The sequence below is a fragment of the Cucurbita pepo genome, chromosome LG01 (assembly GCF_002806865.2).
Source record: "Cucurbita pepo subsp. pepo cultivar mu-cu-16 chromosome LG01, ASM280686v2, whole genome shotgun sequence".
NCBI classification, from domain to species: Eukaryota; Viridiplantae; Streptophyta; class Magnoliopsida; order Cucurbitales; family Cucurbitaceae; genus Cucurbita; species Cucurbita pepo.
In genome coordinates, this window is record NC_036638.1 from 18,687,888 (window position 1) to 18,701,325 (window position 13,438).

Sequence of the window (13,438 nt, forward strand, 5' to 3'; positions counted from 1 at the left end):
GAAAGGTGAAAGAGGATCTGAATATGAATATGCCTGTGTAATTAAAACTCATGCCCATTTGAAGAGGTAATTCACCAGGTTGTTCTTGTTGATAGTATTGAAATTCAATAGATCATCAAATTTCAAGAACTTTGAAGATGCAAAGTGCTTCATTCCTGATAGAACAGTTAAGTTGGGAACGTTTACAGCAGACAGACAAGTGGGATAGGATGATGCTCATTCTTGCTTTGCACATAAATCACCTAGCTCAAGTCAACAGCATAGCACACCCATTTATAATACTCCTAATATAACCTACTATGTATTACTATAACAATCTCTTCTAAAGCTTACTCTGAAAATGCGCGTTACGATCGTATTTCGTCATTGTTGCCATCCATATTGTTGGTTTCGGTTTCCGCCCATTACATTGGAGCCACGCCCAGTACCAGAACTACCAGCATATGGACCATTCTGTGGGTAATTTGGAGCTCCCGCGCCATAACCACCACCACCACCACCACCACCGGCTCCAGCTCCGCCTCGAGGACCAGCACCAGACATATTACCAGAACCATATGGTGCACCTCGTCCTTGAGCGTATTGTGCATTGCCATAAGAACCCCCGCTTTGACCACCACGACTTGGGTGGTTGTATCCAGAAGGAGGATTTCCACCAGAGGGATACCTACCAGGACCTGGGGGTCCACGAGGCTTCCCACCAAAATGATGGCTAGGCCCTGCAGCAACGGGGGGTTGAGAACCATGAAGGGGTTGGTTAGGTACTGGTCGCATCTGTGCATGAGCTTGTCCCGACTGCTGTATAGGTGGGAGGCGTGAATGCTGCTGGTGTTGCAACTTCTGTCTCTTTGCAGTTTCTTCATGTTGTCGTTGCTGCTGACGCTTCTTCTTCGTCTGGAACTCGTGTGATGATTCGTACTTTGGCAAACTGGATATGGATGGAAGATTCTTAGAAATACATTGCAAATTCAATGGAAATGATGCGACATTAAATAAATGTTTACCTCTTAGGATCACAGGGCAATGGGTCTGTCCAAAAATACTCCGCATCTAGAGCATCCTTAGCAGATATCCTCTATATTTATAGTGAAAAAAGAAGTATTAGAGTCTGAATGCAAATTATGAAAAAATACTCCCATTCCCGTCCCAGTAAACATCCCTACTGGCAGCGGTTGCCAAGCCGACCCCACCTACACCCCCAAAGCCCAAGCACGTGACCATCGGGGCGGTGCTAGACATCATACTAAATTGTAATAGCAAGTTTTGCATTTATGATTTACCCTAAAATTATATTGAGATGAAGGTGGTCAATATCTAGAAAAAAATAATGGATAGATCTAAGTGAATACCTGAGAAGGATCAAGAGTGAGCATCTTCTCCAACAGCTCTAAAGCATGACGATCAAAACTACGAACGGCGAAAATATCACAGTAAAAGGCTCATTAGGTTGATGATACGAACTACAGTGCAGTAAGAAAAGCTAAAGCACTAGTTTAACTTACTGCCTGAAAACTTCTCTAAGACGTCTCTTCATCGGCCTTGTGGGCTTGAAATTGTTGTACCATGGGATTTTAGAAACCCCGGGCCAATTTACTTCATCCGGAGCGCCACATAGCTCAAAGATCTTATTTAATTGTTCCGGCTACAATAGTTAACAAAAAGCTTAAAGGATGCCAATTTAAATAAACTCACAGTAAAAAGGGCAGCAGAGAATAGTTGCAACGCACAAAGTTCTCACAACTTAATGCTCATGTTCAACAAACATAAAATCAAGAAACAAATTAATTTTGACAAAAAAAAAAAACTTTATCTGATAGTATAGATATCTCTGATCTAATTAAAAATTACTTGAGGCATACTAAATAATTTTTTCTAGTTCAACAATTGTAGAGTAGAGATCGAATCATCCACCCTTGAAGTGGTAAGGTATCTATTCGGGCATCTACGTGATTGAATTTCAGTCACGGAGGATGAAAATGCTTCTTTATCTTCTTTTTGAGCCGCAGAGTTCAGCATTCAGGAATTTAATCATGAGGAAATTACAAATTTATTAGGAAATTACAACTAAGGCGTATGATTCAGGCACCACATAAATTAATGAAAACAGAGGACCATAGATACATTAAAATTAAAAATTAAAATAAAAAAGATTGCAAATCTGGTCAATTGAAGATTACTATTGCCCAATATAGAAGGATAAGTCATGACAAGCGACTACAATATGACTGTTTGAACCTGGTGTCTATAATAGAGCTGATTATTTACCTAAACCATAAAATTTAGCATCTTAAAACAATGTTGCATCACATTTCTTATCTAAGCATAAAAGTTACACAGAAAAGCCCCTACCTCGTCCTTGCCAGGGAATATTGGCTTCCCATGTAGAAGCTCTGCAAAAATACAACCAACAGACCACATGTCTACAGCTGGACCATATTTTGTTGATCCAAGAAGCAATTCAGGAGGTCTGTAAATTGATGATGATCAAAGCTATGAGCAATCAAGATCCTTTTATTTTCAGTTCACACTTCTAGTAATTGAATGAAGAGTTACATACATACGAAAAAATCTGGAGAACTGTAAACGACACAACAAGAAATTTTATGCGAACTAAATTCGAACATTCTTGATTGGCAGAGCAATATACCTATACCATAAGGTAATGACACGATTTGTTAGATTTGCATTGATATCATTAGAAAATGATCGGGCAAGCCCAAAATCTGCAAGCTTCAGATTTCCTTCATTGTCAATAAGCAGATTTGAGCCTGCAGCACAAACATCAAAACAATAAACTATGCAGCAAAAAAAGGAATAAGAAAGAAGGGATACACATGAATAATTACTTTTTAGTTACCTTTTATATCCCTATGCAGTACTTGATTTACATGACAATAGTGAAGCCCTGTGAGAAGCTGCTTCATGTAGCACTGTCTCGAAAAGAGATGCCACCACAATTCTCATACACCAAAAGAGCTATTGAACAATAAAAAGGGCATAAACATCCTTTTTTAGTAAATACCTTGATTTGGGGAACTGAAAACCTCATCCCTGGACGATCAGCAAGACCTGTCAAATCATGGTCCATGTACTCGAAAACCATGTAGATGCCACCCTTGTACTTGTTACCATCTGCACATCAAGTCAATCCATCCAATAAGAAAAACTCATTCCATATACTACAATTTAAATAAAGGAAAGCTTGCACTGATGCAACTAAATTCTACTCAAATGAAAAGAACAATTATAAGGCATTGAAGGCTAATGCTGCAAATGAAGACAGAGAACATGCCTGGCTTCCCTTGTTCATCCTTCTCAGGACCTGCACAAACATACCGGGATTTACAAAATTGTAGAAAATGGGGCAAAAACAACAGTCACAACAAAGCAGATGTAATGTTAAAAACATACCTGGAGATGTCACAATCTCTTTCAATTTGATTACATTTTCATGGTGGAGCTTCTTTAGAATTTTGATTTCTCGAATGGCAGTAATAGGGAACTACATGGACAAATGAATTGAATGTTAAATCACAGAACAAGCTTCTAGTTTAAATCGAGGTATAAAACCAACAGTTTATTTTCCATGGTGGGTAGCGTTGTACTGTAACAGAGCATATTAAGAATCCAACTTAAATGTAAGCTATCATACAAACTTTTGAAATTTCAAGTCTAAAACCAGCACTGGCAACTCTGGTCTTCTCATATAATGGCAGAGTAAACTACAATCTTACAAACAAATATAAACTACCGAAGTAAGCCAGATGGTGAAAGGATCTTAGTGAAAGAGAAACATACCCCCTCCCTCTCATTATCCATTCGTATTTTCTTGAGTGCAACTATTTCACCTGTTCTCAATTCTCTGGCCATGTAAACTTGACTGCAAGCACAAAAGCACGTAGGTACAAATTACTCCATACATTATAGCAACAAAATTGACATTCAACAACCAAAGAGAAATAAAATATCATCAACCTTGAGCAGCAAAGTGATTAAAATAATTTATTCAAAAGGAAGTTCCCATATAACCATGAACACTACAGTTAGAAACATGCATATAAATCATATCAAAAGTGAGGAGTCTACCTTAGTGAAAATTGCAGTACTCCATGAACATGAGCTGTGCCTAAAATAATAATGGAAGTGGGCATGAATGGGGGACCAAAAGTAACAACATTACCATTGGTTTTTGGTTGTCCATGTGACCTCAGCTCATTGATGGAAAGAAACTACTTTTCTTTTAATTAGTTTGACCATGCTTTCAGTGCTCAGTAGAGGTGATTACACATCTATGAATATCTTAACATTTTATAGTTTTTCATCTAAGAAATAGATGTTAATAAGACACCAGAATACATAAACAGAATGATGTGAAGTATTTTAGTTCAAATGACACAACAGTATCTTTCCCGGACAAGCATTCTTCTCATCTACTTCGATCAAGCAATAATTCTTGAAAATGCAATTAATGTGGAAAGCAGAAAAATTGACTTGGGACTCCAAGAAAAACAGATGCTATAAGCTCGAGCTCGATTTCATTTTCATTTGATAACTCAAATTCTGGTACACACGGATTCCCCATAAATTCCCATCCACGTTAAGCATAGAGGAATGTATCAATAAATTCATCTATTTTTCATCGAAAAAACGATACAGCAATATGTTATCGAATAACGAAGGAGGACAATAGTGAAATTAACAGCAAAGAAAGATTCCCAACAAACAATAACTACCGCAGCGGATAATTAAAATAAGGCAGGGAAGGGTATAGGCACGAATAGCAGACCCATAAGTGCCTTCACCAATCTGCTCCAGTTTTTCGAAGCAGTCGACACCTCTAGATCCCCACGAAGGGGACTCGTTAACATTGAGCTGCCCTGGGGCTGTTAAAGCCATAGCCTTCCCTTGCACGCGTAATCTCCTTTCCCTGAAGACACTACTGCGAGATCGAATAATCAGCCATCCGAATGTAACATAAAGACCGACAAATTTAAAGAGGAGAACTTCAAGCAAAATTGTATGAAGAAAAGAAAAGAGAAATCACCTGAATTGAGAATTAGGGTTACGAGTGAGAGGAGTAGCCGGAGAGCTACAAGATTAGGGATAAGATGAACGAATTCCGTACGCAGCAGAATGTAGATGAGTGAGGAGAGTCAAGCCCTACGGCAGCCTTGGAACCAAAGATTCGCCCTCTGTTGGGAACCCTAGGAATGACGGTGTGAGGTTGCAGCAGAGCGGGAGATATGGAGGCGCGCAGGCGACGGCAGCGACAGAGAAGGAGATGGGAGACAAGTAAGCAATCAGAGGTGGCGTGACGGTGCAGCGGAGATCGGAGAAAGAATCGGAGTTTTCGGCTTAGAGAAAACTGAGGTGAAAGAGGAAGAAATCGGAGTCGGAGAGAGAAGTCGTGGAGTTGGGGGCGGCGGAATCAGAGAGACGCGGCAACGGATTGGTCGAAGACTTGGGATTTCCGGTTTTCCTACGGATGAGATTAAACGATGCGTTTTGGGAGGTTTGTCTTTGACTTTGTCTTGAACCGGGTTCGAAACTCGTAAATGAACCGTCGAATCGATTTGCCGAACCGATCGGTGAAGAATTTGCGATAACCTTCGGGTGAAAATACGCTTTTTATCTTTTATTTTGAATTTTACTAAATTTTAGTTCTATACTTCTAATAATTTTTAAAATTAGTCATTTAAAATTAATTTTTACAAAAGTAATTAAATAATAATAATAATAATTTCCATTCGAGTAAAAATATGTTTTTTAAAATGAGTAAAAGATAACCTGTTTTTTTAAAGAAAAAATAATGATTAATTATAAATACCATTTATTCATAATATAGAGATTAAAATTAGGAAATTAAATGTATAGGGCCAAAGTGGTCTTTTCACCTAAATATTTCTTTTATTTTGGTTAAATATCTCTAAAATCGCCAATATAATTATAAATTTGGTTAAATTATAAATTTATCCCTTAAAGTTTTTATCTATTTGGTTTTCGAAATTAAAAAAAATATTTAATAAATATCTGAAATTTATTTTACTTCAATATTTTAAAAAATTTACAGATCCATTAAATATTTTTTAATTTTTAAAAACCAAAAATTAAATTTAGCAAACAAATCTAGAAATTTAATAACTTCGAAAATTAAAAAATATATATATATATATAAAATCAATTATAGTTTTGAAACTAAACGAGTAATTGACTCAACGAAGACCCGAAATCAACCTGAAATCAATTCAGATATACAGCTAAAACTTTATTGAAATGTCAAATATATTGTAGAAACTTCATCTCGAGAATGGTAGAAACTCTCCCCCTTTGTCTCGAGCCAAAATATCTAAAACTTCGAACTCAACCCGGGTTCTTAAATCTTGTTTGTTTCCTTTTCATTTAGAGTAATACAATTCAACAGATTTTTGCTGTAAGCTCTTATTGTTATGTTCTTCAACAACTCTCAATGAACACTCTCCTTCAGAAATCACCAGCTTTTTATTATACCAAACTGAAAAGAAGTAAAGCTCTTCCTCCAAAAAATATATGTAAAAATAAGTTAAGAACAGGAAAAACTTCCCTACATCATTCTTTCTTTCAACCCCTTTGTCTCGGGAAGCAATGTGTGTATAAATAATCGAGCGAGGTCGAGCATACGAGTCTGCTAAGAGTTGGGAACCAGAGTACCGACGTAGCCGACCCCGGCGATGAAGAACGCGAACGATTGTAGGAAGAGGTAGATGAAGTATCGATTCTTTCCGAAGTTGAGATCGTAGCAGCCGCAGAAGAAGAGGTACGCTCCAACACAAAGCTCAAGAACATGGAGTCTGTTCATCCACAATCAGAAACAAGAAGGTTAAGTCTAGAAATCTAGAAACTTGAAGTAACTATGTCGGTAATGTATCTCGGCGTGTTTTGATTGCTCGGTTTCTATAGTTCTCAGTAATCGACAATGTCGATGACTCGTAGAAACTAATGAAACAATATGTTTCTTATAGCTAGGAATGCATGTGAATGAGAACTCTAGTTTAGTGTCATATTGGTATGAAATTCATGAAGTGGAGATTATGTTTGACATAATTTGTAACGACCCAGATCTACCGCTAGCAGATATTGTCCTCTTTGGGTTTTCCCTTTCGGGCTTCCCCTCATGGCTTTAAAACGCGTCTACTAGGGGAAGGTTTCCACACCCTTATAGAGGGTGATTTGTTCTCCTCCCCAACCAATGTGGGACATCACAATCAACCCCCCTTCGGGGCCCAGCGTCCTCGCTGGCACTCGTTCCTTTATCCAATCGATGTGGGACCGCCTCCAAATCTACCTCCCTTTGGGGCCCAACGTCCTTATTGGCACACCGCCTCGTGTCTACCCCCTTCGGGGAACAGCGAGAAGGCCGGCACATCGTCCGATGACTGGCTCTGATACCATTTGTAACGACCTAGATCCACCGCTAGCAGATATTGTCCTCTTTGGATTTTCCCTTTCGGGCTTCCCCTCAAGGCTTTAAAACGCGTCTACTAGGGGAAGGTTTCCGCACCCTTATAAATGGTGATTTGTTCTCCTCCCCAACGTGGGACATCACATAATTTGAATGGGAGATGCATATATGCATAAACCTTTACCTTTCCCCAATCCTAAAACGAGGTTTTCGTGGAGCTTTGGAACCCGGTTTGGTCTTCAGCGCATCCCCTAGTTTCTCGGTGACGACCCATTCGTTTACTCTCCCTGCTTCGAATAGACCGATGAATGTTGCCTTCGTTCGATGTAGTGACATGACGTTCTCGAAGAGAATCCAGAAAATGATCAGGTGGAATGATCTGTAATGTAAGATTATCAGTAAAAAACAGTGTAGTGTATTTCATATTCATCAACTTGAGGTGAAATGTTAGCAACTCCTGGTTATGAGATTAAAATCAAACTGCAAACTTTTGTGAGATCCTACGTTGGTCGGGGAGGGGAACTGAACTAAGCATTCTTTATAAGAGTGTGGAAACCTCTCTCTAGCAGGCGCGTTTTAAAAACCTCGAGTGGAAGCTCAAAAGGGATAGCCCAAAAAGAACAATATCTGCTAGCGGTGGCCTTGGGCTGTTACAGATGGTATCAGAGCCAGACACCGGGCGATGAACGAGGACGCAGGGCCCCAAACGGGGGTGGATTGTGAGATCTCATATTAATTGGAGAGAGGAACGAGTGTTAGCAAGGACGTTGGGCTTCGAAGGGGGTGGATTGTGAGATTCCACATCGATTGGAGAGGGGAACGAAACATTCTTTATAAGGGTTGGAAAACTCTACCTTGAGGGGAAGCCCGAAAGGAAAAGCCCAAAAAAGACAATATCTACTAGCAGTGAGCTTGGGTTGTTACAAATGGTATCAGAGTCAGATACCGGGCGGTGTGCCAACGAGGACACTGGGCCCCAAAGGGGAGGGGGGTGGATTGTGAGATCCCACATTGATTGGAGAGAGGAACGAGTGTCAGCGAGGACGCTGGGCCCCGAAGAAGAGGGGAGCGAAGCATTCTTCATAAGGGAGATAGCAATTGTGTTTTAAAAACCTTAAGGGGAAGCTCGAAAGGAAAAGTCTAAAGAGGACAATATCTACTAGCAGTGAGCCCAAAAAACTCTCGGAAAAGGTTCTTTCTTTCCCTCTTAATTTCAAGCAAATGAAGATAGGATGAAAGTTCGCAATTCCGACATAAAAAAACAAGAAGGTAAGAACACGACCTCGGAGTTCCAACGGCGTTAAGGAGCGTGATCGTCGAAGGAATATAAATGGCACCCCATCTCGGCACCGACACTTCAGGAACCAAGACCGTAGCAGGCAAAACAACACAATAAAAGACAAACGTGACGATATGGGCAACGATCTTTCGAACAAAGAAGAAGCTATAGATCAGGTAAAGCTTCTTCCACATGGAGACTTTCTGCAAGCACATAGAAAGCTAATGGTGAGAAGCATAAAGAAAATACAACCCCAATGGAATCAACATATCAAAGGACTACTAAAACCATGCCTTGTTCTTCATGATTTCAATAACCATCTTTTTGAAAAGGTTAGCCGGACCGCAAGACCATCGGTGTTGCTGATATCGATAGGCTTTGAAGGTACTCGGCAACTCGTTCTTCACCTGAAAGAGCTAACATTTGAAGAACCAAGAAAACGAGCAGGGGATAACAGGAAGAGGCTAGGAAAGATTCGACTATCAACAGAGCAAATATAGTCGGTGTGAATGAAGGAATAGGAGGAGGAGTCTTCTACCTTCATATTGTTATCTACTAGTTGAATGACCGTTCGACACTGCTTAAACTTACGTCGGAGTCAACCTCAGAGACATCACCACAAGGTGGAGGGTTCTTTGTTGAGTCAATAGCTCCTTTATTAAACCGAGAATGAGATCTAAATGGGGGAGAAGAACGAAACATTCCTTATAAGGGTATACAAACCTCTCTATAGCATACGTGTTTTAAAAACCTTGAGGGGAAGCCCGAAAGGGAAAACCCAGATATGACAATATCTGCTAGCGGTGGGCTTGAGCTGTTACACGAGGGATACGGTTCGAAAAAAATAAACATTCTTGCTATCTTTCATGCTTTCAAACTCTCAACACACCTTTTCCACCTCCTTCTGGTAACAGGTCTTGTTAAATTAAGGTCGTTTTTCTTTCGACTTAGGTTCTTATCTCCTTAGAACTCGAGGACATAACTATAGAACGTATAGAACAAATCCTATTCAAGTAAGATCGAGGTCCTTAGATTCAAACTCCCAAGCAAAAACTCGACTATTTAACATCTTATTCTCACCTAGAAGAGGCCTTGATGTAAATGATGCCTCCCAAGAACTAGCAGAGATGAACCACAAGCATAATACACAGAGCGAGCCACACGATAACCGATATCAAAAATGAAAAACGAAGTAGAACTACCTTAAGATCGCCAACATAGACGAACTTCCAGCCTTTGAGGCTAGCTCGAACAGCCAAATCCATATCTTCAACAGTAGTCCGATCCTTCCATCCACCAGCCTCGTTCAGTGCGGCAATTCTCCAAACACCTGCTGTGCCTGCCAGAACTCCATCGTTTTCAGTAAGTTCAGTGCTCAAAACATGCATAGATCAAAGCCATTAACAATGTCTTATAATCACAGCTCACCATTGAACCCAAAAAATGCATGAGTAGCAGAACCAACTTCTTGCTCCACTTTGAAATGGTAATCTAATGACATCTCTTGCATTCTCGTCATCAAACATTCATCAGAGTTCACTACAACAGTTCCAACAAAAACAACTTCAAAATCATCAAATCTAAACTAGTTTCTTCATCAGATCGGCCTCTAAATAGTTCAAGTTTCAGAAAATTTACACGAAATCGAGTACTTAAGAACGCTTACCGAACTTCCAGCGAGCTTGAACAAGAGCGATATCGGAATTGTTCGTGAGAAATGGAATGGTGCGCCAAAGAAAATCAGGATCAGGTTGGAAATCGGCATCGAAAATAGCAACATAATCGCAGAGTTTAACGTAGTTGTGCTTCATTCCCTCTTTTAGCGCCCCTGCTTTGTACCCATTTCTGTTGTCTCTAATCTCATACTTTATGTTTATGCCTTTGCTTGCCCATCTTTTGCACTCTAATTCCACCAGATCCTGTTGATTTTTGGTGCAAAATTTCACAAACCCACATCGGAAATCCGCAAAAGAAAAATGGGTTTCAGCTCAAATTTGTGTTCGTCGCTGATTTCCATGGAAATTTTCGCAACGAGAAGTTCTTCCAATTTTCTTGGAGAGATTGTGCTTTTCAGCTTAAGAAAATTGTTCATTTAGGTTAGTTTTTGTGAATTTTGTTGATTCGCTTTCATAAATCTCATCTGTTTTTACCTTTTGTTGTAATTGGTGGCCTAAACCCTAATTTGGAGATTAAATAATAATTAAACCAATTAAAAAATATTTGCCTTTCCAAGAATGATTCTAATAATAATTAAGATTTTGACTCTAATAATAAGCTTAATAACTTATAATTTTATTATTCAATACTATATAATATGAACTACGTAAATTCGATTGTTTTAAAAAGATCAAACCTTGATAGACGAATCAGTTGAATCATCGAGAACTTGAATTATGATCCTATCAGATGGCCACGAAAGTCCACACGCTGCTCCGATTGATAATTGATAAACCTGTTGCAAAAGCTCACATCGTTAAAACAACCCATAAAAAACGCTTCACTGAATCTAAAAACTTTATGACATGACCATGAAACCCAATTCGTAAAATGACAATATGAGCATAACTCAATTAGTTAAACTATATATTATCAATCAAGAGATTTAGAGTTCAAATCTTCCAACCCACTCGTGCTTACTCATGAATTACAAAAACAACTCACCAAAGAAAACGCTTCACTGAATCAAAGAATTCTATGACATGACCACGAAACCCAGCTCCTAAAACGAATAAGAAAACGACAACACGAGTATAGCTCAACTAATTATACTATATATCATCGAATAAAAGATTTAGAGTTCAAATCTTCCAACCCAATTATGCTTGCTCGTGAACTACAAAAACAACCCACCAAAGAAAACGCTTCACTGAATCAAAAAACTTTCTAACATGACCACGAAACCCAATTCCTAAAACGACAACACGAACATAGCTCAACTAATTAAACTATATATCATCAAATAAAAGGTTTAGAGTTCAAATCTTCCAACTCAGTCCTGCTTACTCATGAACTACAAAAATAACCCACCAAAGAAAACGCTTCACAGAATCAAAAAATTTTCTAACATGACTACGAAACCCAATTCCTAAAATGACAACACGAGCATAGCTCAACTAATTAAACTATATATCATCGAACAAGAGGTTATATATCATCGAACAAGAGGTTTAGAGTTCAAATCTTCCACCTCAGTCATGCTTACTCATGAACTACAAAAACAATCCACCAAAGAAAACGCTTCACAACCCACCAAAGAAAACGCTTCACTGAATCAAAAAACTTTATAACATGACTACGAAACCCAATTCCTAAAATTAAAACGACAACACGAGTATAGCTCAACTAATTAAACTATATATCATCGAACAAGAGGTTTGGAGTTCGAATCTTCTAATCCAAACTACCGATAAGTTCTCGATGAACTAAAAACGATCGAAAAAATTTAATCTTTTTCACCTCTCGCTCATTGTACATAGGAATTTGAACCAAAACCATGGGATAAGCAAAATGGGCAAGCTCAAGATCATCTTTAATGGGCTCCCACTTGTAAGTTTTGTGGGGTTTTTTTCTAAAGAGCTTAACAAAGAGAATGACAATGCCCATATAAACTCTTTCAAAGAAGAGCATAAGGGACATGGCCAAACAAGCAGCCACAGAGAGCTTCAAAAATGGTGCAATCAAAGGGGCAGTGGTTTGGTGCCAAAAGAGACCCATTTGGGAAGTGATCAGCAGCCCTTCCGCCATTGATGAAGCCTTTGAAGAACAGCCCAAGAACTTGAAGGTTTTAAAGAAGCAGAAGAAGAACAGTGTGTTTTTGAAGTGGTTTTTGCTTGTGGGTTACTCAAAAAACAAAGAGTGTCGGAATGTTTGCTTTTGTTTGTGGGGAAAATGGATTTTGTGGGCTTTTGTTCTTCTTCTCTCTCTTGTTTGGGTTTGGTTTTAAGTGTATTTAGTGTCAATGATACTCGGGTGCATACTCGTGCGTATAAATATCGTAGGGTTGTGAAAACACCATTTTCTTTCATATGTTCGGGTTGCGTGTCTGGTGGGGTTGGCTCGTTCGTTTGTGGGAAAATGGGAAACCCGACCCTACAAACTCGAGGAAAAGCTGCACAGCAGTAACAAGGGTGTTCGAGTTCCCAGTTTTAGAAGAATTATTGTCTGTAGTTTGGTCACACTTCGATGATCTGGGAACAATAACAAGAGAGAGCTCGTAGCGCCCTTTCTCTATTTGAGGAGAGAGAGAGAAATGCTTACAGATATTGTCCGTTACGTATCACTGTCAGCTTCATGATTTTAAAATGCGTCTATTAGGGAGAGATTTTCACCTTATATGAAATGTTTCGTTCTCTTCTCTCACCAATATGGGATCTCACAATTCGGGTATTATCCACCTAAACCCTAAACGTAGTTCGAGATCTTCTCGATGTATAATTCGTTTCAAATGACTTATCTTAAACGTAACGTGGATGATAACTTCTCGATTTCAATCAACTGTCTGGACACTTAAACTTACGAACGGATCGAAAATCTCTTTATAATTCACGAAAGAGACTATCTAATCACTCCGATTAATAGAGATTAAATGATTTTCAATCATAAAACCACTTGAATGTCCAATCAGAACTTCACAATCAATCAAAGTTTTTTTTTTTTTTTTTTTGAAAAATGCATGATTCCTAACACATTATTGATTGAATGTCCATCATTTCACAATTCCA

At 38.9% G+C, this 13,438-nt stretch overlaps 2 protein-coding genes across 3 annotated transcripts; both read right to left on the reverse strand.

Moving 5' to 3' along the window:
* Window positions 1-106: 106 nt before the first annotated feature.
* Window positions 107-5,487, reverse strand: LOC111788811 (cyclin-dependent kinase C-1-like). Of its 2 annotated transcripts, none has more exons than XM_023669454.1 (13): window positions 5,045-5,487; window positions 4,787-4,936; window positions 3,799-3,880; window positions 3,412-3,502; window positions 3,293-3,322; window positions 3,023-3,132; window positions 2,858-2,930; window positions 2,648-2,768; window positions 2,350-2,467; window positions 1,503-1,642; window positions 1,350-1,407; window positions 1,005-1,075; window positions 107-928 (listed from the first exon to the last, which is right to left on the reverse strand). In XM_023669454.1, exons 2-13 carry the CDS (start codon window positions 4,894-4,896, stop codon window positions 364-366), a joined length of 1,569 nt encoding a protein of 522 aa, XP_023525222.1. In that variant the 5' UTR covers window positions 4,897-4,936; window positions 5,045-5,487; the 3' UTR covers window positions 107-363. The 2 variants fall into 2 exon arrangements, with proteins under 2 accessions (XP_023525222.1, XP_023525138.1); XM_023669370.1 differs by having other exon boundaries at window positions 4,787-4,939.
* Window positions 5,488-6,370: 883 nt separating this feature from the next.
* LOC111809757 (glucomannan 4-beta-mannosyltransferase 9-like) lies at window positions 6,371-12,455 on the reverse strand. The gene is made up of 9 exons (XM_023696202.1): window positions 12,174-12,455; window positions 11,071-11,169; window positions 10,384-10,636; window positions 10,146-10,256; window positions 9,920-10,056; window positions 9,011-9,124; window positions 8,721-8,920; window positions 7,623-7,817; window positions 6,371-6,827 (listed from the first exon to the last, which is right to left on the reverse strand). Exons 1-9 carry the CDS (start codon window positions 12,429-12,431, stop codon window positions 6,665-6,667), a joined length of 1,530 nt encoding a protein of 509 aa, XP_023551970.1. The 5' UTR covers window positions 12,432-12,455; the 3' UTR covers window positions 6,371-6,664.
* Between the last annotated feature and the right edge of the window lie 983 nt (window positions 12,456-13,438).